Genomic DNA, 23095 nt, shown 5'->3' with positions numbered 1-23095 from the left:
GTCCATTATTTTTTTAAGCCATTCCCCCATCGTTGGAACCTTCTCTTCTTTCCATTTCCATGCATATAACATTCTAGCTTCTATTGTCACGTACCTAAGTGATTTGGTCATTTTCTTTGGCATGTCCATCCCTATTATCCCTATGAGAAAAGCTTCAGGTCTTTGGGGGATAAAGCCCATTTAAACATCATCTTCATTTCATTATATATCATTTCCCAGAAGCCTTTAGTTTTTGTGTTTTGTGTTTTTTTTTTTACATATCCACCACTACTCTTTGCCTTTGGGAGCAGTTCTCAAAGATAAGCCCTAGACATGCATAGCTGTACACATTTAGGTCCCTTTCACTGCCCCTATGGCCCTTGAGAAGCATGGCACGTGGATTTGTCAGGAGCAGGGTTAACAGGTCTGGTTCCTCCATGCATATTTGTGGGAAGGTTCATTGGAATAGGTCCCATGTTTCCTTTGCCCATCGGCTGGCAACTGAGGGACCAGTCAGCATCTCTCAGCAAACTGGCTTAGGCTAGGAGGACTCCGCATTCTAACACACTCACTATCCTAAGTAGCCTTACTTACGACAGGACTTTTCAGTGGTTCGCTTCTTGCTCTTTTCTTGAAGGAGTCACTATAATTTATGACTAAACATTAAGGGCCAAACATGGACTTCAGAGGGCTTACTCCCACTTGCAGCCGGGCTGTTCTTGGCCCTAATGATTTAACCCCGTAGAATGACAATTACAAAATAGCTCCCGTGTATGGCTATTATCTTTTGGATTTATCATGTAATAACACAATTTTCCAGGACACAGGGTAATTAGATTTTCATTTACACACAGTAGATTATAGGGTAAATGTGTCTTGTAAGCTTGTGGGGGAAAAGAGAATTAACTACAAAGGTAATTACCAAGTTTCTAAGAAGATTGTATGTACTTTCAGTGCAGGTAGAGGATTTGCAAACAAGATTATAAAGCACTTGCTTATTTTGACAGCGTTCTAAAGACATTCTTGCTAGCAGATAATGTGTTTCCTATATGAATCATTTTTCACAAGTTATTCTTTCCTAAGTTTATTTTTGAGGTGTGCATTTTTCATCCACAGCAACGGGCAGCGTTTCTCAACTCTGTATATATGCTCCATCCTAAAAAGGATTTTAAATTGCGACCTTGTAGTAGATAATGAAAAAAGAGTATTCTGCCAGCTAAAAACCACTTTTAGGACAGCCTTAGTTTTCTCTGTATCAGAAACAGAGGTTTCTGCAGAGAGCCTTCAGGCCCAGCCGAAGACATTTTGCTGCCTACAGCAAGAGACAAAACAGCTGCCCGATTCCATTCCATATATAAAGAAACTGACTGGACAGTCAGTCAGTTTTTATTGTATATAGCCAGAGGCCTTTGCAATGGACGACAGAGAAGAAAAGGAAACTTTCATCTTAAATCATACACATAACCTGTAGCAGTTTGCAACATGAAAAGAAATTTACAACATTAAGACTCAAGATTGGAGTGCATTCACATAGCTGGAACAGAACTTCTTGGCTGCAGGTGCAAATCTGGCTACCTGGTGTGTAATATATAGATGTTTATCTGCTAGGAGTTCAACAGTCACTTTTGGTATGAATCAACCTGGAAGCCAATTAAGAATTGGCGATATAAATTTTCCTCTCGGCGTTGTATGCAGGGGCCAAATCAGCAGGTAGTGTTGGGTGTCCTCTACCGTACTGCATCCATGTATACTTTTGCAATCCATATGGGGAATTCCCCAATATCTCCTCTCTAAATATGCCGAGGGCATCTGTCGGAATCTTAGTTCTACAAAGGCCCTGCATAGTTGTGGGAAGGTCAGGGTCTCAAGGTAACGTGGCCTTGAGTGATTGGTCTTAATTTGCTCAGAGAAGAGATTTCCTAGAGAATGGTGCCTGCTGCCATCTTGGCTGAAAGTGCAACATGGCACAAAGGAAAAAATAGCCACTGGGAATTCACCACCATTTATGCTACTTTGAAATCTGACATTAAATATATTACCCTTTGGATTATTGTAACGTTTTTAATGAATTGTCATAACAGGCTGTGAGCATTTTGTTGACACACTTTGTTTTCCTGTTATATGTATTCTGAAAATTAATGAGAAGAGAAATGTGATAAGATCATGAAATCTAAAGTCATACTTTGTAGAAGATGCAAAGTAGGCTTTTAAGCAGATTTACATAATTTGGGGCATGTTGTGTTAGACAAATTTGACATTAGGCGCTATACATGCACTTCAGGCCTCATGTGGGTGGGGGAGACAGACCAAAAATTAGAGCAAAAACGTTTTTTCAAGAGAGATTTTGTTTCACCTTTTTGGAAATGCTGAACAGTATGAGATATGAGATATTTTCCCTCTTAGAATGGGCAAAGCTTTTTAAGATGAGGTTTTACTCACTCAAAATGTATAGTACATGGGAATTTCCTGGGATATTTATGTATGCCACTACTGCGGCCTGTGTTTTGTTAGTCCAAAAATGGAAAATGAGTGAGGTCCCAACTAAAGAAGAATGGCAACTTAAACTGATGGAATATGCGCAGCTTGCAGACCTAACATATAGAATAATAGAACATAAATTTAAAGAAGTTTGGAAAACGTTTATTGAATATATGGGGGGGGGGGAAATTGTGTACACTTGAAAACGTTGGCAGCATTAAGATAAATTCAACAGTGCAAACAAGTTTTGTCCGATCTAATCATGGAATACTGAATGGTTTAGTTTATGTAAAATATGCAGGGATTTATGATATGCGAAATGAATCATGGAAAGAGAAGAAGGGAAGTCATTGACATTTTAAGGTTGTTTAAATGAATATTCTAAAGTGTAAAACAAAAAATTAATTAAAATTATATAAAAAACAAAATGTATAGTACATAGATGTTAATGTTAGACAGTCTAGTACAGCATTAGGGAATGCTAATATAGATAGATATAAACAAGATGCATTTCTTCATCTGAAGCTGCGATGGCCAAACTTGGCCCTCCAGCTGTTTTGGGACTACAACTCCCACCATCCCTAGCTAACAGGACCAGTGGTTTGGGAATTGTAGTCCCAAAACAGCTGGAGGGCCAAGTTTGGCCATCACTGACCTAAAGGATGCTGCTATTTTCCTGGCATCAACATTCTGGATATTTTCTCTCTTGTCCACCAAGTTGGCTCACCCGGGTGAATTGTTCCTTCCAGGTGTTCAGATTCACCAAACATTTCACCAGTAGATGTGAAGACCAATTATAAAGATTCACCTTTTCCTCCTTTTGGGAAGATAGTTGTTGAAAGCACCGTGGATGCCAGCATGTTCAAGAATGGCACTGTTGCATGTGAAGCTTCCAACGACATTGCCAGGAGTGCTGCTTTTTTCAACTTTGCCATTAAAGGTAACTGGCAGCCCGAGTGATATTTGAAACGGCATACTGTGTTTATGCTGTAATCTCCCTGAGACGGAGAACACACCTTTTGGCTCATACCTGTGTTCCTTGATGAGTCAAGGGCCAAGTCTCTTAATGCAAAAATTTAAGCCAGGCTTCTTTTGTGTGTGTCTTTCCAGAACAAATAAGCACCCACACCCTTTTCACTCCTTTGTTAATTGGCTTTGGAGTAGCGGCAGGACTGATGTGCATCACAGTCATCATTCTTGTGTACAAATATCTGCAGGTAAGAATCATGCATGTGGCTATACCACCCATGATCTTATTTTTTTCCTTTACCTACGTTCACGGTTTTATGCACTCAACATGGTTGTATCTCTCTTCCAGAAACCAAAATATGAGGTTCAGTGGAAAGTAGTTGACGAAATAAATGGAAACAACTATGTTTACATAGATCCCACACAGCTTCCTTATGATGACAAATGGGAGTTTCCAAGAAACCGGCTAAGTTTTGGTTAGTTTACATGTATTTGACCTAAGAACTCTGTGTCAGCAGAATGGCATTGTTCCTGGAAGTGGGTGGGGAATGTAGGACCAGTACTCCTTTTTAAAGAAGTCCTTTAAGGAGCTTGTGTCCTCTTCAGCACAAGGTTAGACAAGCTACCTTCTTTGCACATAACCAGGGCTTGCCAAGAACAAACAAGCGTGTGATGACCTGCTCCTTCACTACCTAGAGCTTAACTATGGTTTGGCTTAATGTTATGTGAGAACCTGAGCTAATAGCATGTCTCCTGCAGATGAACTACAAGTAGTAAACCAAGAGCAAATCTTGGTTACAGCTCATGGTTTGCTGGGAGCAAGACAAACCAAAAGCCCAGGTTTGGATGTAACACAAACCAAACCATGGCTTAGCTCTGGGTAGCATGGCAGCAACAGGACTGAGGGAAGATTTTTTTTTTACTCCAGGTATTTGTACATTAAACCATAGTTTGGCTTGTTGTTATGTGCGAACCAGGCCAATATAAAACCAGTCAAGAGTTCTCCCTAGCCCACAGACTGGTCCCCCACTTGACTTGCATTGTGTTACACTGCTGCCTGTCACAAGCTGAGGAAAATGGTAGGGAACTTTCCTGGAGGAAAAGGTCTGCATTAATTGTGCCATGTTCTAAGTAACTCTGCTTCCATAATTTGTTGTTCTGCTTACAGTCACCTCCAAAGTACGTCACACATACAACTAAACCTCAGTATGCATTTTAGATGCCTGTACAGTGGTACCTCTGGTTGTGAACTTAATTCATTCCTGAGGTCCATTCTTAACCTGAAACCATTCTCAACCTGAGGTACCACTTTAGCTAATGGGGCTTCGCGCCACCGCCACACAATTTCTGTTCTCATCCTGAGGTAAAGTTCTTAACCCAAGGTACTACTTCCGGGTTAGCAGAGTCTGTAACCCCAAGTGTTTGTAACCAGAGGTGTTTGTAACCCGAGGTACCACTGTACTTTGTTACTGTTTTTTTACCTGTAACTGTTGTCAAATAGCGAAGACATAGAGACAGGAGAGATAGAGTCAAAGAGGGAAAGGTTAAGTCAGATGTGCGGAACAAAGGGGAGCTGAGGGAAAATAAGGAACTGTAACTTCGGGCCCCAAAATATTAACAATAGTGTTGGACTTTGTGTAACAAATTTGCTGTCCCCCACCCACCCTCTACCTAGATTCATGAAATAATGGAATTAACAGCTACTCGGTGGAACACTATTTGTGGATCTTACAATGGCCTATCCCTGCTTTACATTTCTTTAAAAAATAGGAATTGGATCAGGTTGCATTGCTAATCTGTTTGGTAGCAGCTCAATGTTTGGTTGTTGTTTTTTAAACACTCTGAAAATCCTTTAGGCAAGACTCTTGGAGCTGGAGCTTTTGGGAAAGTCGTTGAAGCCACTGCCTATGGTCTCTTCAAACCTGATGGAGCAATGAGAGTAGCTGTAAAGATGCTCAAACGTAAGTTCCCAACACCTTCATTGCAAGTTTTACTTACCGTATTTTTTGCTCTATAAGACTCACTTTCCTAAAAGGTAAGGGGAAATGTGTGTGCGTCTTATGGAGCAAATGCAGGCTGCGCAGCTATCCCAGAAGCCAGAACAGCAAGAGGGATCACTGCTTTTGCTGCGCAGCAATCCCTCTTACTGTTCTGGCTTCTGAGATTCAGAATATTTTTTTTCTTGTTTTCCTCCTCCAAAAACTAGGTGCGTCTTATGGTCTGGTGCGTCTTATAGAGCAACAAATACGGTATTTAAAAATAGCTCTCTTGCCCTGTCATCCCAAGGGTTCCCAAAGCGGCATACACACCAAAAGACGAAAACCATACCTCATCGCTACACATTGCCTTCAGCACCAAATTCCTGCATAAATTGCCAGCTTCAAATATCTGAAGAGCTGCTATGCAGGAAATATTAGGACATTCGTTCTCTGTTGTTCCAGAGGACAGAACTAGAATTGGTGGGTGGAAATTGCAGGGAAGTGGATCTCAGCTAAACGTTAGGAGGTGCTTCCTAATGGTATGAGCTGTTTGAGAGTGGAACACGGGCTGCCTTTGGAGGTAGTGGGTTCTCCTTTGTCAGAGGTATTAAGCAGAGGCTGGGCAAGCATCTGTCAGGGATGCTACAGCTGCGTCCTGCATTGTAGATACTTGATTGGATGCTGGGTTGGTCTAGATGACCTGGTATCCCTTCTGGTTCTGTGATTCTGACTGGTAGAGTGTGAGCCTGGAAGCACCTCCTTGGGAAGGAAATTCCATAATGAATCTTCAGGAACGCGACTTCCCACACACACACCAGTAGCCATTTTCCTAACTTCAGGAGGGAGTTTGAGGTGGAGTTGCCATCCAAGGGTCTCCAAAATATGGAGCACATTGTGTGACCATAAGAATGTACCCCATGTGTCAGAACACTGACACATCAGATTAAAGAGAGTCCCCCCCCCCCCAGTTATTGTACCCCTTGCAAGTAAATGTTCCTAAGATCACAAACCAGCGTGGCAAACCTAGTTTTAAGCAGAGACTTCTTGGAAGACCTGAAAGCACATTGGGCCAGGAAGCAACCTGGAACACCTTGAGGCATGTTCCTTTGCGACTCCCTTCTCCCTTTTTATGTTCGCTGAATTTCTCATCTTTCTCTCTCCAGCCAGCGCCCATTTCACTGAGAAGGAAGCCCTGATGTCCGAGCTGAAAGTCCTGAGTTACCTTGGCAACCACATTAACATTGTCAATCTACTTGGAGCCTGTACAGTTGGAGGTACAGTTTGGGGAGGCTTGAGGGGAAAGCTAGTAATGTTCACACACAGAGAAACGTCCTATTCTGGCATTCAGGCATCTTGTGTGTCGGCAAACAAGTGAGGAGAAGTGGGGAGCGGTCTGTGCCGCCAAGCCCTGCACCATAGGGCAGTTCAGAGCCCTCCATGAATTTGAGGGAGAAGGTGTGAAGCAGGGAGCCTCCTCTACCCATGGATGGTCCTCACAGGACCAAATCAGTGCTCCAAATTACACTGGGAGCTTCCCTGCTTCAGGGCATCAGTCTTAAACTTTAAACCAGGGGTTCCCAACTGGTGGATTGTGATCCCCAGGGGGTCTGCGTAACCCACCCAGGGGGTCCATGGCACTATTCACATAATGAAAACCACCATAGAGATAGCAAAAATTTCAAAAGTTGGGGGTCCATGGCTTGAAAAACAGGAGGTCCACGGGACTTAGCTAATTGGGATCCGCTGCTCTACACTGTGTACAAGTGACACATTGGAGGGAGCTTGGTGGAGCAACCCATCCTTGCTACTCCTCATGTGTTTGCTTACTCTGAAGGAGATCAAACGCTCCATTCTACACACAAGAGGAGGAGGCACCTGCAGGCTCAGGGGGACCCCAAGGTTTGTAGAAGTACACAAAACCCACCGAAGGGAAAACCCACAGGAGGGCAGGAAGCAATGGGCGGTTTGATGACTGAGCACACTTAGGGGCCGCCGGATGTCCATTGGGGGTGAGTCAAGAAGGCAAGCTTTGCTGGGGTACAGAAAAGGAGACCTCACAGCCCCAAGAGAAGGCTTGTGCTTTTGTCATAATACCTCACCCAGCATAAACGACTGTAGTTATTGCTATTATGGAAAATAGTTCTGGTTCTGTGTGAGTGGGGAGGGAACTATCCAGAATAAGTAGCACTGATACAGAACCCTATATTTGAAATCTCAGGCATCCAGTTCTTGAAATGACTTAGAGGCAGCCAGGCATTCAGAAAAACACATCTTTGATATAAAAACTTTAGAACCGTAGACGATTTGATTCTGCCCTTAAATTTCCCTTTTAATCATTTGAAAAGTCTGGAGCTTCTAGCTTTCTGTCTCAGTAGAGAGTTCTATCTGAATGGTTCTCCCTCCCTCCCCCCCCCATTATGTTGAAGACTATAATATTTTATATCATTTCCAAAACATTACTATAAGAGCGAGAAGTCTACTGTAAACACGAGTGAATCAAAAGGATTAATGTTTGAAGCTTACATTTGGAACAGATAACTTCCTTCAGGAAGAGCTCCGGAATGAAACAGATGTGTCTGGTTTGCACCATTATCACAGGACTTGCTTAATTTGTGTGTATGTGTGTTTCTTAACACTGCAGCCCTATTGATGTGTGAAAATAATTAATTGGGAATGACATCGTCTTAATTGGAAATAAGGCTCAGTGCCTGAATAGAGAATCCGCTGATGTAATTTCACCCTGACTTTTCAAGCTGAAACACTACTCTATAGTGTGATTTGAAATGGCCCGTTTTTGTACATGTAGCCAAATAATCGAGGGGCTTTTTGTTTGTTTGTTTGTTTGTTTGTTTGTTTCTGTTTTTAAATATGCCTGAGCCAGAATGGAAAACTCACCCACTGCTTTTGACTTCCTCTGCATCTGCAGGTCCTACTCTGGTCATCACAGAATACTGCTGCTATGGTGACCTTTTGAATTTTCTGAGAAGGAAACGTGACTCCTTTATTTGCCCAAAGCATGAAGAAACAGCTGTCTACAAGAACCTTCTCTATCAAAAAGAACACATGTAGTAAGGATGTGGTGCCAATATTTGTGGTCATTGCCAGGAAATCACAGTGTACCTTTTGTGCGCTTGTGCATTCGGGAGGGGAGTTGTTTTGTTGCTTTTCACAGCTTTGTACTCATTTTGTGTGGGGGGAGGGAGCTTTTATTATCACATTTCTTCTATTTCGTGCTTCCGCTGAAGAATTCAGGATGGTGTACACAGAGTCTGTCCTATTTTACTATCACAACTACCTTGTGAGGTAGTCTGGGCTGAAAGATAAGGGGCCTGCCCAGGACTACTCAGATAAGCTTACAAGCTTTAAAGGAATTTGAATCCTGGACTTTGTGATTCAGTCTAGTACTCCCATTCTGGCTGTCCTTTAAGAGAGCAGTCAGATTATTCCTCGCAAACTTTTGACTGAGTCTCCACGTTTCCTGTGGATTAGATCAGTGTTTCCCAAACTTGGGTCTCCAGCTGTTTTTGGACTACATCTCTCATCATCGCTAGCAACCAAGACCAGTGGCCAGGGATGATGGGAATGGTATGGGATTAAGAACAACATAGCCAATGAATATTTGTTTCCATTGGACATTCCTTCCCATTGTCTTGCAGCCTGGCAAAGTTCTGTGCTGTACAACTACAAATTTGTCAGCCAACAATCTAGAATGCTAGACTGTGAGACTGTTGATAATACAGTGGTACCTCAGGTTACATACGCTTCAGGTTACATACGCTTCAGGTTACAGACTCCGCTAACCCAGAAATAGTGCTTCAGGTTAAGAACTTTACTTCAGGATGAGAACAGAAATCGTGCTCCAGCGGCACGGCGGCAGCAGGAGGCCCCATTAGCTAAAGTGGTGCTTCAGGTTAAGAACAGTTTCAGGTTAAGTACGGACCTCTGGAACGAATTAAGTACTTAACGCGAGGTACCACTGTACGGATTAAATAATTCTCTCTCAAATAAAAAAATTATATGTTCATTCAGGTCATCTTCTCTATATAGCTGAAAACCTTAGTCACTCCTCATCATACAAACTGCTACGGGTCCAGTGACCCAAGCCAACAGATTCCCCATATATTATCCAACCTCATAGTTCTTCTGTTTTCCACATAGTGATGCCACTGATGAATACATGGACATGAAACCAGGAGTTTCTCAGGTCATCCACGCCAAAGCCACTAAAAGGAGTCCTGGAAGGCCAGGTAAGCTGTCATGCAGGATTGGAAAGGAAAGAAAGAAAGTTCCTTTTTGAAATGGCCCATACCTATCAGAACATGTCCATTAAAAAACAGCAACACCAGCCCTAATTCAGTGTATTAGAACTTTAATAATCTACACTAAAACGGAAAACAATTTTGCAGTTTTCCATTGGGTGGACACATTCAGAATCGCTTCATGTTTCAAGAGCAGCTTAGGGGTATTCCTGTGTTAATTAAGTGCTGTGCTCTGTTAATAGAAAAACTGCTATCTTCCCAAATGTCCATAATTAATCCATTTATGTATTGTCCCTACTTGTGTTGCATAGGATCGTTTGCTAATCAGGATGTCACCATTGCCATCTTAGAAGATGATGAACTGGCTCTGGATATTGAAGACTTGCTAAGTTTTTCTTATCAGGTGGCAAAAGGGATGAGCTTCCTTTCCTCCAAAAATGTGAGTGGAGAAGTTGGGAAATAATAATTTGTTCACCTAGAGGAGCACTAAATTGAGCATCTTTTTCACTGCTGAGTAATTTTTGAAAGGATGGGAAACCAGCTGTTGTCGGGGGGGATGTATTTGCCTCCTGCTCTTGATGTTTTTACACCCCTGCTCATGCCACCTTGGGAGTGTAAAATAACAGTTCTCCCCCAGCAGGTACACCTCCCATGGGGAAATAAGGGGTTGTGGAATATGGGCAGGGAATCAGCTATGTTCTTCAGCCTGGAGAAACAGACCCTTACCAATCCCAGGTCACAAAAGCATCATATATCCTCTCTGTAGATTAGCAGAGCTGGCCTTCAGTACTATGACCATCAGTCACAGGAAGTGTTTTAAATTGTTGTGATACTATGGGCACCTGTAAATACTACTTTGTACAGTCGGCCTTTTTATATACTTTTTAAAAAGCTCTTCACCTAACTTTATCTGCTTCATACTAAATGTTTGTACTAAACAACACCATAGAACAACCCCTTAAGCCACTTGGTGGAAGGCATCCCTTTCTGGCTTCCTTGTATCATGGTGAACAAGATTAAGTAGGTGCAGTGGGTGGAAACCCCAATGGAAAACATTCCAGTTCTGAAGACATTACTTGAAAGCATATTCCATTGATTTCCATGGACCTTTCCTCCAAGTCACTGTGCCGTGAACAACATTCTGAGTTGGCAGAATCAAGAGAACTAGGGAAGGAAAGCTGTCCCCCCGCCCCCCTTTGTGGAATCAAATAGAAATAGAAACAGACACAAAGTAAAGCAAGGCGAGCTTACTAACTGTAGGATCTTACTGTAGCTACCTTGGTACAATCCAGTCTTTATCCAATAAGATCCTGGTTCTCCTATCCTCAAAAAGTCATTTGGCTATAGCCACAGGACTCCGACCAGTAAATTAAGACCAAGGTGCCCAAATATAATAGAAGTGCAGTTCTGCACAGTTGTATATTGGTGGTGTGCAATGCAAAACAACCATATTTGGTGTGGGTGTGGGTGTGGGTGTATTTATTTATATGTGTGTGTGTGTGTGTGTGTATATATATATATATATATATATATATATATATATATATATATATATTTATTCAATCCCTTCAGTGCATTCACAGAGACCTGGCAGCAAGAAACATACTGCTTACTCATGGGCGGATTACAAAAATATGTGACTTTGGCCTTGCAAGAGATATCAGGAACGACTCAAATTATGTGGTCAAAGGAAATGTAAGTATGTTTGGATGCAACCTGCACCTCTGTGAAGTGTGTTGTGGAACTGCATTTGATTCTTAGTGGCTGGAGTTCATGCCTGTCAGCGTCTATGTGCCAAATAGCCTTTGCCTAGGGGGGGGGGCCAACTTAGAATAGGAATGGAGAGATGGACAGTGGAAACAAATTGTGCTGATTTTCAGAACAGAAGGTATGGAGGAGGTCCCTTCTGTCATAGGTTCGCTTGTTGCAAATGGCCTCCCCTCAGATAAACTTCCTCTCAACTAAATCTCTTCATTAAACCTGTAATCTCTTCCTGTGTGACATGTGTGCGGTTGAAACTGTCTCCTGGGATAAGGAGAATCTGACTCATCTGAGGCTCAGGCAAAGAATATTACATTCCTTCCTTCAAGTTTTACCATCACTCCTTTTTCCCTTGAAAAATTCAATGTGATATTCAGGCACGAGCTGTAATGACAGAATACGTGCAGCACAGGCAAGCAAACAAGAGTATGAAAGCCCCTTAATAGCATCTATATGTGCGAAGAAACTTAAGTGAGGACCAGGTTTAATTTTGAAGCCTCAGACTAATTATCTGCATCTAGGGTTTTTAACATACAGGGCAACAGCTTGCAAGGGGGGCAGTAAGTAATTGAATTTCATTTGCCTAGATTAAGGGGTTTCCGTGTCCTGAGTTGCCTGATGTTTCATAGTGTGAACGAGTCAGGAGACGAATTGGCTGCAGCTGTTAGGAGCTGGTGATGTTCCATAATTGTTTCTGGCATAATATCAAAGCTGATGCTAGGGGAACTCCAATCACCCCGAAGAGTGACAGCAGCCAGCACCTACCTCTGCCTCCAGCAAAAAACAATTCAATCATCCTCCGGTGATCAAAGATATGGTGGCTTTTAGATTATTGCTCTAATTCAAGGCTACCACTTCATCTAATTACACTAAACAGTAACACTAATTGGTTTCCTGAACCCAAACAATGACTTGTGGTTGTACCATACAATGGCAGCCATTTGATGAAACGTGATCCTTTGAAGTGCAGTGATTTTAACCTAAGATTGCTCTCTAATGCCCAAAACCAACTTAAAAGGGGTTTCATTAGAGAAAACGAACTGCCTTGTGATGAGAAAACTAGAAACGTGTAATCATTTAGGAATTATGTAGGCTACAGCAACATTAAGAGTTAGACCGACTTCCAAGGTGCTGCTTTAATCAAGCCCATTGGAGAATCCATTGGGACGTCTGACTTAACTCTCTTTTAACAGAAAGATCTCAGCTATATCACAAAATGTTTTGAAAAGTCCCTTCAGATTCAAAAATGGGGTGCCTGGGGCCCTGCTGTTCAAGATACATATCTAAAACCCACTTGAATCCATAAAACTAGTAATACAGCTCTTAGGATACTGGCCTTAGGTTGTTTCTATTTTATAAGATTTTTTCATTGTATTTATAAGCAGTTTCAAACGGTTCAACTACTCTGAACAAATAAAAACACAAAGTACATTGTAGCATAGCCGTGGGATACTATAAAACAGCATTTGGATAAATAGGATCATCATCATGGCTAAGTGTGTTGTGACTCTTTTTTAATCAATACGTTGTGCACTCTAGATGATGTTGAGAACCTCCCATCATCCCTCACTAGTGGCCAGGCTGACTGAGGCTGATGGGGGGAGTCCTAGACATCTTTAAGGCACCACTGCTATAGGCAATATTGAGTATGTTTGGTTGCCATGACTGCCTGATTTGTCTTTCCTTTAGCTGCCTTTAAATGCAAAAGATGTAGAAGTTTGGCTACATTTTGGTAGAAGCAGGCCAGGGATTTTCCTCTAGGTGGGTTTTATGCATTTCAGAATATAGTCAGTCAGTTTTATTGCGCATAGCCAAAGGCTCCCGCAACGTACACAGAAACATTCAACAATTAAAAGAAAATATACTGGATTGATACAAAAAAACTTAAAACATTTATATTATCAAGACGTTACCTACCCTAAACAGAGCTATAAAAGTACCTTAATATACAAATTAAGACATTAAACAATAAAATTTATAAGCTAAAATTATCACATGGCCACTAATATATTAAAAAATAATGTTAATTAATACAATGTGCGATTATATTCCGAGTTTGGTGATAATATCACTTCCATCTTTGTTACCTGGATTAAGCTCCTACCTAAAGGGTTTTGAAATGAACTCTTTCCAGTGCCTTGGTGGCATTGTCTTATGGCAGTGAATGCCCATCTCTATAGCTGCTATTTCTGATAGGAATGACTTTTTCAATGAGCTGCTCAATCCTATCGCTGGCTGCTGGCGGGGCTTAATGGAGCAATGCAGCCACATCTGCAGACCAGCCAGCTGGGGCAGAAGTTGAAGGAGCAATCAGATCCCTGAACCAGTCTGGAGGTAGCACAGTGAGTGGACCCAAATCAGGCCTGATGTAGTCTTACAATGGCGGTGGGGTTGGCTCAGCCCCTGCCCGCCCACTTAATGCACTCATTTTTCATTTTCCCTTCCTTTCTCTGTAAAGGCACGACTTCCTGTGAAATGGATGGCACCTGAAAGCATTTTTGAATGTGTATACACGTTTGAGAGTGATGTCTGGTCTTACGGAATCCTGCTTTGGGAACTGTTCTCTCTAGGTAAGACGCATATGACTATCAACTCTTGTAGTTTATACAGAGCTACAACAATTACTTCTTGGATCTTTTGTTTCTCACATTTAACCAAACCTGATATGATATATTAACAGACAGCTCTGTGTTAACAGGAAGCAGTCCCTATCCTGGAATGCCTGTGGATTCCAAGTTCTATAAAAGGATTAAGGAAGGATACAGAATGTTTACTCCAGAATTTGCACCTGCTGAAATGTGAGAGGCCAAATTTATAACAACGTTGAAGTGGAAAATGTCAAACTTCTAGATTTAAGCTTCTTGATTTAAGCAATGTATTTGTGTTCTCCTGCTCAAAGTTGTACGTCATGAAATAAACTACAACTGCAACTGAATATTTACAAAATCCCCCATCACTGCCGTAACTGCTGGTCCTAGATTCATTGACTTGGAAGTTTGCCCCAGTGAAATTAGTACGATTGATGTCCCACATACATGCATGTATGATTGAGATATTAGTTTGCATTATGATCTGTACTCAAATTTCTTTAAAAATAGAAAAACAAAATCTAGCCACAGTATGACCCAAAGCATGCACCCAGAAAATCTGGATTTGGCAGTGTGAGTAAATGAAGCACATTATCTGTGAATTTTGATCTGGGTAGCCCAAGCAGTGGTCCAGCTCTCTAGGGCCACATGTTCTAGCATTAAGGTGATGGCCCCTTCCCAAATTTGTTTATTTTGAACAATTGCACTTAGATTTTGGAGAGGTGAAATGACATAGACTGGACTCCTCACTGCACTGCAGCCCCTAGAAGTCTTGCTCAGATGACACCCCACATGATCTTTTGAAATTTTGGAAGCCATTGCTGATGAACTTCCAAACCTGTCTTGAAACTTGCAACTGGTGCAACATGATCCCAGAAGCATTAGATCTATACAACTGACGAATTAAGCAAATGATGATGATGATCAGAGAAAACAAACTTGTGGAATTTTGTGTCCCAAAGTTAGCTAGTTTCAGTTTGATTTTCTCCTCATAGCTGATGGGATGTTGTTGATAGCCAGCAGGCCACGACTGTCAGATGACCTTAGCAAAATAACAACAAACCTATGGTTACGTGAAACATACTCAATAAACACACAAGACGTAACCGGCTGTACTTTCGAATAAATAAGGTATACTATTCATTGTATCAAATTGTGGATTCGAATGGAAGTCTCATAAAGTTCAACGAAAAAAGCAGAAGACCCAAGTAGATCAGTACATTCTCTAGAGTGCTCATAATCAAATTTCTATTTGCCTATACCTTTTTTTTTTTTTAATCTGTTTATTAAATTTTTACAAAATACACCATACAAAAGACAGACATATAAAAAAAATCAACAACAGGACATACATAAAAGAAAATGACAAGACAAAAGATAATAAACAAAAAATCAGGAATTACGAACACAATGACCTCCATCCGACCCGGTTTGGGCTAGAAACTCTTATAACCTTCTCACAGATTATATTACCATTACTATAATCCAAACATTGCAGGTATTAAATTCCATCCACTGTGACTTTAGTAATTCCAAAGTTAACTTCAATGTAGCCTAAAAATTTATTCCAATCATTTTTTAATTTACTGTTATTTTGATGCCTAATTCTTTGTGTCAGTCTCGCTAGCTCTATATATTGGAACAGTCTCATCTGCCACTCTTTGATCGTGGGGGTATTAGGCGTTTTCCAGATTTGCGCCAATGAGATCCTGGCCGCAGCTGTAGCGTACTGAAAAAAAATTTCATCCTCTCTTTTGATCTCCTCTCCTACCATACCTAGGAGGAACGCCTCCGGTGTTTTAGGAAAACTATACTTCAATATTTTTTTTAATTCATCCTAGATTTGGTCCCAGAATCCTCTCACCACCTCACAAGTCCACCACATATGGAAGAAGTTTCCCACCTTATTTTTACATCTCCAGCAAGTGCTGCTTCCGGTTTTGTACATCTTCCCCAGTCTTGCCGGGGTGATGTACCAGCGAAAAAAAAAAAATGATCTATTTGCCTATACCTATTAGACTCCGTGAAAGGATTCTGTGGAACTGTAACAACCCTTCATGTGGATTATTGCACTCTATGAACAGACAAGTGAAATAGGCACTTATACATGTATGGACCTTATGCATGAATTGACTAGAGAATGAACTGATCCACTGGGTCTTCTGCTTTTTTCATTGAACTTTATGAGACTTCCGTTGGAATCTACAATTTGATACAATGAATAGTATACCTTATTTATTCAAAAGTACAGCTGGTTACGTCTTGCATGTCAGATGACCTTGACAGCAGGGTCTTCAAGATTTGATGTTCCTATAAGTCCTGCTCTTTATTTCCCACCGACAGTGTGCTAGATCATGGATATAGATCTAGATGGGTAGCGTCTCTGCTCAGAAGCAGAGAGCATGAATGGAGAAGGTGCACTAAATAAAGAATGAGGATGGGAACAAAGGGCTAGGGCTACTTGATAGCAGAAAAGTGAGGTGTCTATGAGAGATAGGTTTTGAAAGAAGTTGAGATGTTCAATAGACTGTCCTTTGATGACAAAGGCAGATCAACTCACAGTACCTGCATGGTTGAATATAATGGGGGGCTTCTCAAATATATGGCAAGGCAAGATCGGAACTGAGGACATAGGCCACCATACAGCACCAGGTTGTTGTTGTCTTTTTAGGATTCCACACACAATCACTATATTTTTTAAATCTTTCTACTTATTCCAGTAAATGTGGTTTGCTTTAAAAACTGTGCAGTAAAATAGCCATATTTTGATGCCATATTGCTCATACTGCATTTTGATGCCATATTGCTCATCGTTGCTCTACATGTTACTTAACATTTCACCGACTGCTGAAATCTCAGTTGATAAATTTCTGACCGCATTTGCAGGTATGAGATAATGAAGAGCTGCTGGGATGCTGACCCCGTGAAGAGGCCGACTTTTAAGCAAATTGTACAATTGATTGAGCAGCAGATTTCAGATACCACAAACCATGTAAGCACTGAGCCTTTCAATCTGCCTTCTTGATGGAGATGGGTGCTGAGTGCCCTTGTTTAATGTCGTTACACACCGTAAATGGGTCTCCCCCCAGTTTCCTCTGCATTAAATGCCTTTCTCAGTTGCTTGAAAGAGTAGAAATGAAAAAAAGTTGTCACCAAATACCGTTCCTGTTTTTGTATATCTTGATTCAGGAATGGCACTTGGCAGATTTTGGCTCAAAAATAGAAGCCTTGTGTTGTCATATTGGCTACTTGCAGAAATTCCAGAGTAGAGGGGAAGTACACAGCCAGACAACTGACCAAAAAATCAGGGAGAGCAAGTGGGATAAAATTGGAAGGGAACAGCCACAGTTTCTTAATGAGAATTGAGGTTTGTGGAGTGGTGACCCCAGAGCAGTTAGATGGCATGGAAGCACTTCCAAGGCACTTTTAAACTTTATGTAAGTCACACTGGAGATCCTTACAGATCAAAAGAGATCAAATAATCTAGACTGAAGAGAGAAGCCTACGAATGTTGCCATCTAATGATGTTCACTGTGCTTTTTTACTAAATCCAAAGCTTACTGGTTTTTTAAAAAATGGAACAAATTTGAAAGCCATTTTTGGTTTGTATCAGGGTTGGGGAACCTCAGGTCTATGGACAAAATGGAGCCCTGGTTCTGATCCAGTTTTCGTGTGTGGCTGGAAGGTGTCCTTTAATTGCAAAAATGCCTCTAGCTTAGAATCATAGAATGTACAGTCGGAAGGGGACCAAAGGGTCATCTAGTCCAACCCTTGTCTGGATGGGGAGATGTGCCTTATAGAAACCCCTGACACTTTCACAGATGGAGTGAAGCGATAAGTGAAATCCAGGCAAGATGCTTGGAAGTTCCTGCAAAGGTGCAAATAAATAAAATAATAAAGTAAGTTAAGGGATACAGTGGTACCTCGGGTTACATACGCTTCAGGTTACAGACTCTGCTAACCCAGAAATAGTGCTTCAGGTTAAGAACTTTGCTTCAGGATGAGGACAGAAATCGTGCTCCGGCGGCGCAGCAGGAGGCCCCATTAGCTAAAGTGGTGCTTCAGGTTAAGAACAGTTTCAGGTTAAGTACGGACCTCCAGAACAAATTAAGTACTTAACCTGAGGTAACACTGTATCTCTACAATTGTAAATGGGAGCAAAATCCAATAACAAACAATTGGTCGTGACACAAGTTTTTGTAATGGCGATCCATGGGGCAGGTAGTTTGTTGTCATTGCAGTCGTTCAGTACTGATCGCGTTGTTGAATCTTTCTCCAGATTTACTCAAACGTTACAAGTGGTGTTTGCACTCAAGGAAATGCTCCAGATCACTCGGTGAGAATAAATTCGGTTGGCAGCAGCGCTTCATCGACTCAGCCCTTGCTCACGCATGAAGTTGCTTGAGAGGAGACTCGTCCAGCCTTGATGAAGAAACTACTGTTGTTGTTTTCGAAATGACTACTGGTTGTTCGCAGCGTATTCGCTACTACGCTGAGGGTAGTGGGAACATTGCAGTGATATTCTTGCTCTGTCCCCCCTTTTGAAAATCACATGCTGTTTTAAAACAAAAGTAGGTTACCCATCACGGTTAACAATGTTGTTACACTGTTTGCTAGAATCTGTGTATAGTTGCTATGTTAAATGCGTTTGTAGTGTAGAACCAGGTTTGGGAGTGGGAAAACAACCTGTTTAAAATCTTTGGTATGGATTAGAGATGCATCCGGTGGCATAGGAAGAGGTGGGTGGGGGGGGGGGCGGAGTGCCCCGGGTGCAATCTCTGAAGGGATGACAAGAGGGCACCCTGCGGGGGTGCCATTGCGCCTGCAGCCACGGGCAAAGGATCCTCTGCGCGGCAGTGCCTCATGGTCTCTCTTGCACGTTACAAGCTTAGGTCACATTTCTCTCCCCCTCCCACCTATCGGGCTTTTACTTCTTGTGCTGGGTAGGAGGGTGGGGGTGGCGAAATTGCAGGCGCCCTCTTAAAGGCACAGTGCCGATTCTTGCTGTCAGGCCAGAAACGAAGAGTAGAGCGCCTTGCCTCCCTTGCGGCTGCACCCTTCGCTGCCGGCGAGCAGCTCCTCTTCTCCCCACCTTCCCCCTCCTGGCTCTGGATACTTGGGAGTTGCGTTGGGGGGGGGGCGGCATGCCGTTGGCCCCACTCCTGAGTCCTGTCTGGAGCCTGGAGGAATAGGCAGGAGGCGGGGAGAGGATGAGATTTGCTCGGCTTTGCCGGCAAAGACGTGCAGCTCCCACACACACACCCCCCTCTTTCTTTTTGCTCAGCGAAACTTTGGAGTTCTTACTTTTCTTCCATTTTCTTTTTTGCAAAAGTGTGTGGGGCGTCTGAAGGCTGGAAGCACTTGTAAGAGGGTTCGGGGGTTTGGTTTTACCTTTTGCAAAACCGTGACTGTTTTCTCAAAGGCAAACCAGGGGCAGGGGGAGGGCGGTGGAGGAGGAAAGAGTTTTTGTACAGAGAATGGAGCGCCCTCGTTGAGAACTGGGTGGTGTGTGTGTGTTGTGTGTGTGTGTGTGTGCACGGAGAATATCCGATCAGTGTTTGCAAAAACACTTCAACTTTGCCCCCCCAAAAATAAAATAAAAATTCTAGCGGGGAGTGGGTGGGAGAGAAGAGGGACAAAAAAGCACCACGAGGAAAGAAGCAAGAGGAGGGCAGAACAAAAGTGTTTTCCAGGCACTCAGCTATGGAAAAGCAAGCAAGAGGCGAGGGAGTTGGGAAGAAGATCTTTTTCCCCGGTAATGTTCAGTGCAAAATTGCGAGAGAGGTCCAACTTCTTTCCTGCCTTTTCTCTCTGAATGGAGGTGCTTCTGCTGCCCCCCCCCCCCGGGTCTGGCTTTCTTTAAAGGACACACACACACACAAACCTTTTTTTAAAAAAGTTTTCGAGGGTTTCTCCTCTCAAACCTTCTTTCTTTTACTTTTACATGCTTCTGTTCCCTCTTGATCCCAAAATGGCAACTTTCCCAATTTTCTCTTGTGCAAACTCCTCCCTACATCTGCTCCCCCCCCCACAAAAAAAACCCCTAGCGATTTTGGACTCTGTAAATTTAGGTTTCTTTAAAAAAAAACCACCACAGAAATAAAACCTGATTTCTGTAAAATGACAGCTTTTGGGGGGAGGGGATGGATTTGTTTGGAGGAAAGCCGGGGTAACGCGTGCTATTGGGGGGAGAGGGTGAGTTCCTGTTTCTTTAGGAACAAAGAGAAATCTGTCTAGGCATCTGTCACTCAATGAAAGAGACATGAGAAACTTTTTGCGAGCGCTTTTCTTGTCTCCCCATTGCTTTCAGCCCTTGGGTGCTGGGGACCCCTCTTTTTTGGGGGAAGAAGTCTCTGCTTATTTCAAGTCTCGCTTGAATTCAAACGGAAGAAAATAAAATGTTTGGTCTGCCTTTTCTTCTCCATACCCCTTTTCTGCCCCGATTCGGTTCCATTTCCAATTGCATTCTCTTTATGTAGAAATGGTCACGGCGGAGGAGGCACCTTGTTGCTGTTTTAACTTCCTTTTGCGGTGGGTGGGTGTTTTGACAAAGTGGACGATACGTGGGGCAAACGTAGCTGACCAAAAAAACCCCAAAGCAAACCAAAAACAACCCGTGCTTTTAGCCTGACTCTCCTCCCTCCTTCCCGAATTGTTTGCATTTTTTAAAAAAATATTATTATTTTTCTCTGGGCTGGATTGTGTTGTTCCCATGTGCAGCTGGCGGTGTGGGCAGTTCAGGGCCAGGAGAAAATGGCAGCAAAAAAAGAGGCTCCTCCTCCTCCATCCCTGAGGAGTTGCAAACTTGAAACAGGAGAGAGAGAGACTCCTTCATTTAGCCAGCAGCTCCTTCTGCACTGGCATTGCTTGGAGGAATAGGAGAACAAGGATCCATTTGCTTTTGCAGATTTTTTAAAATAGGTACAAAGTCTTGCCCTTTTCTCTTCCTCATGGGTGAGGGGGGGGCGTAGAGGAGAGGCAAATGCGCGCTTGCATTTCAATGCACTTGAATTTGCCTGGCATTTTTCTTCATGTGTGCGCTTGCTGGGGGTGGATACGGATATGTCGATCTCTTGAGTGCCTTCCTCCAAACAAACCATATGGCACTGTCAGCGGGATCCCAACCGCTGCCGCTGCAGGCACATGCAGAGGATCCCGCCACCGTACATACAGCACGCGCATATGCCGTACGGATGGCCAGGTGTTTTGCCCTGCCCCAGGTGCCAGTTCTGCTTCCTCCGCCGCTGGATGTATCTATCTGTATATATTATATATAATGCCAGACATCAAGAGCTCTGATTCTAGAAAATAGGTGTTTATGTTTGGAAATGAATAAATGCAGATATCTGAATCGATTTCCATTACTTTCCCAACCCCAGAAATGTTAGAAATGCAAGCAAAAAGCAAAACATAACAATTCAAATCCTGGAGCAAAATAGACCACTTGGAAAGACCCTGAATATTGTAGCACCTCAGCTTGAGCACCTGAGATGTTGGGCCACCTCTTAGGACAAGGGTGGGGAACCTGCGGCCCTCCAGATTTCCAGTTCCTATGATCATAGCCAATGGCAGAAAAGAGAAGAAATGGCAGAAAAGAGTCTAGCAACATCTGAGTGGCAGTTCTCACCTGGTTTGTCCCCCTCTTGGTGCTTCTGCATTCTAGGTAGAAGATACGTTGGGGCATGGGTGGGTGAGGCTGAAGGAGAAGATTATGTTCATGCTTCATTTTTGAATGCATATGTTCACATTCATGTACATGTATATTTTGTAACCTGTGAGTGGCTGTCCTGTGGTTGGTTTTAATTATTTTTCATAGCTTCATCTACTTTGGAAGGTCTCTGCATCCCATTTCTTTCGCGGCATATGCCAGGAAGAAGAAAATTCTCTGCTGGGTGGCTATTTCCAAGTGATCAAAATAATTGTGTCCCCATTGACTACTGCTTCTCAATCTGGTGAAGAAATATGTCTTCTTTGCATTACACAACATACAGTTTTATGTTCTCTGTAAAGCTCTTGTAATGCTGATCAGAGACTAGGCAAGGTGTTAATGGTATGAACTAGGTACCTTCTGAAGAAAGCTGCTCATTTTTCACAGCTTTTCTTACCATCAACATGATTATTGTTTGTAAAAGCCCTTTTCTTTCCCTTCTTATTCTTCCCCAAGTATCTCCTGGTTGCATTTTTCTACACAACCGTGAAAGCTTTCTGTACAGGCCCACATAACCACGTCCTGGAGAAGGGCTTATCCCTCTGTGACATTATGTACTGCAGGGATGGCAACACTTGATAAATAACTTGCTTGAGGTTTGTGGATTTTCATGTTAGAGCCAAGCGAAGTATAGCAGGCAGGTAAATTTAGGAATGGCATAACGATATTGCTACTGTTGTTCCAGAATACATCCTTAATGTCCTAGACCATGAAAAGATGCTTAAACATTCTAGACCCTTTGTTTTTCTCTAAAAGATCCAGTTTTCCCCAAAGGAGCGAAAATCTAGAAGAAGGCATGTGGGTAATAGACCAATTTTGAAATAGCTATTTATTTATAGTGCACCAGCATTTCAGCACCCTGTTATTTCAGCACTCCTTTGTTGAGTTTACATTGTTTTGTTAGAAGTAGCTATTCACCCAAATGCAAGATAAGATTCCTCAAATTACACTGAATACCACTCACTTTTACTGTATGATCTGATCTATAGCTACATTTTCCTCCATGTCACTTGGGGCTCTATTTAGAGATGTTTGCTAGCCAGTGTCTACTGTGAAGACACTTGCACTGGAGTTATTTACGCTGTTGCACCTTTCCGAAGTTTGGGGGAAGAAGGGCTCAGTCCAAAATCCACATATGCAGGGGTTTCCCATTCTCTTCTGTGAAGGGAAACTCTCCCGAAATGCACCAGGTGTTCCCATTGCACATGCAGGTCATCTTCCTGTTCTGAGAATAGGGAAGCCTTGGCTTCTATCCTGCACCTGGCCCCAACTTCTAAGGATATTTCCAACACCTTTTTGGCTCCCATAGCTGTTGGAAGGCATAATAATTTTCCACACCGCGGTACTTCATTGGCACTTAGATGGAAGACTTTA

General features: G+C 42.4%; 1 protein-coding gene across 1 annotated transcript in view; it reads left to right on the top strand.

Annotated features, from left to right (window-relative positions):
• KIT (KIT proto-oncogene, receptor tyrosine kinase) overlaps positions 1-20538 on the top strand; it is an 84647-nt gene extending 64109 nt beyond the window's left edge. The window contains exons 9-21 of the mRNA XM_081875697.1: positions 3207-3397; positions 3568-3674; positions 3776-3902; positions 5283-5387; positions 6569-6679; positions 8332-8473; positions 9564-9652; positions 9976-10103; positions 11237-11359; positions 13884-13995; positions 14124-14223; positions 16900-17005; positions 18293-20538. Coding sequence (XP_081731823.1) covers positions 3207-3397; positions 3568-3674; positions 3776-3902; positions 5283-5387; positions 6569-6679; positions 8332-8473; positions 9564-9652; positions 9976-10103; positions 11237-11359; positions 13884-13995; positions 14124-14223; positions 16900-17005; positions 18293-18418 — 1567 coding nt within the window. The 3' untranslated portion in view covers positions 18419-20538. The remainder of the gene's footprint in view (positions 1-3206; positions 3398-3567; positions 3675-3775; positions 3903-5282; positions 5388-6568; positions 6680-8331; positions 8474-9563; positions 9653-9975; positions 10104-11236; positions 11360-13883; positions 13996-14123; positions 14224-16899; positions 17006-18292) is intronic.
• Positions 20539-23095: the final 2557 nt, after the last annotated feature.

This window comes from Podarcis erhardii (genome assembly GCF_964252035.2).
Source record: "Podarcis erhardii genome assembly, chromosome: 9".
NCBI lineage: Eukaryota > Metazoa > Chordata > Lepidosauria > Squamata > Lacertidae > Podarcis > Podarcis erhardii.
The sequence above is the reverse complement of the archived record's forward strand: the minus strand, read 5'-3'. Positions and strand labels throughout refer to the sequence as shown.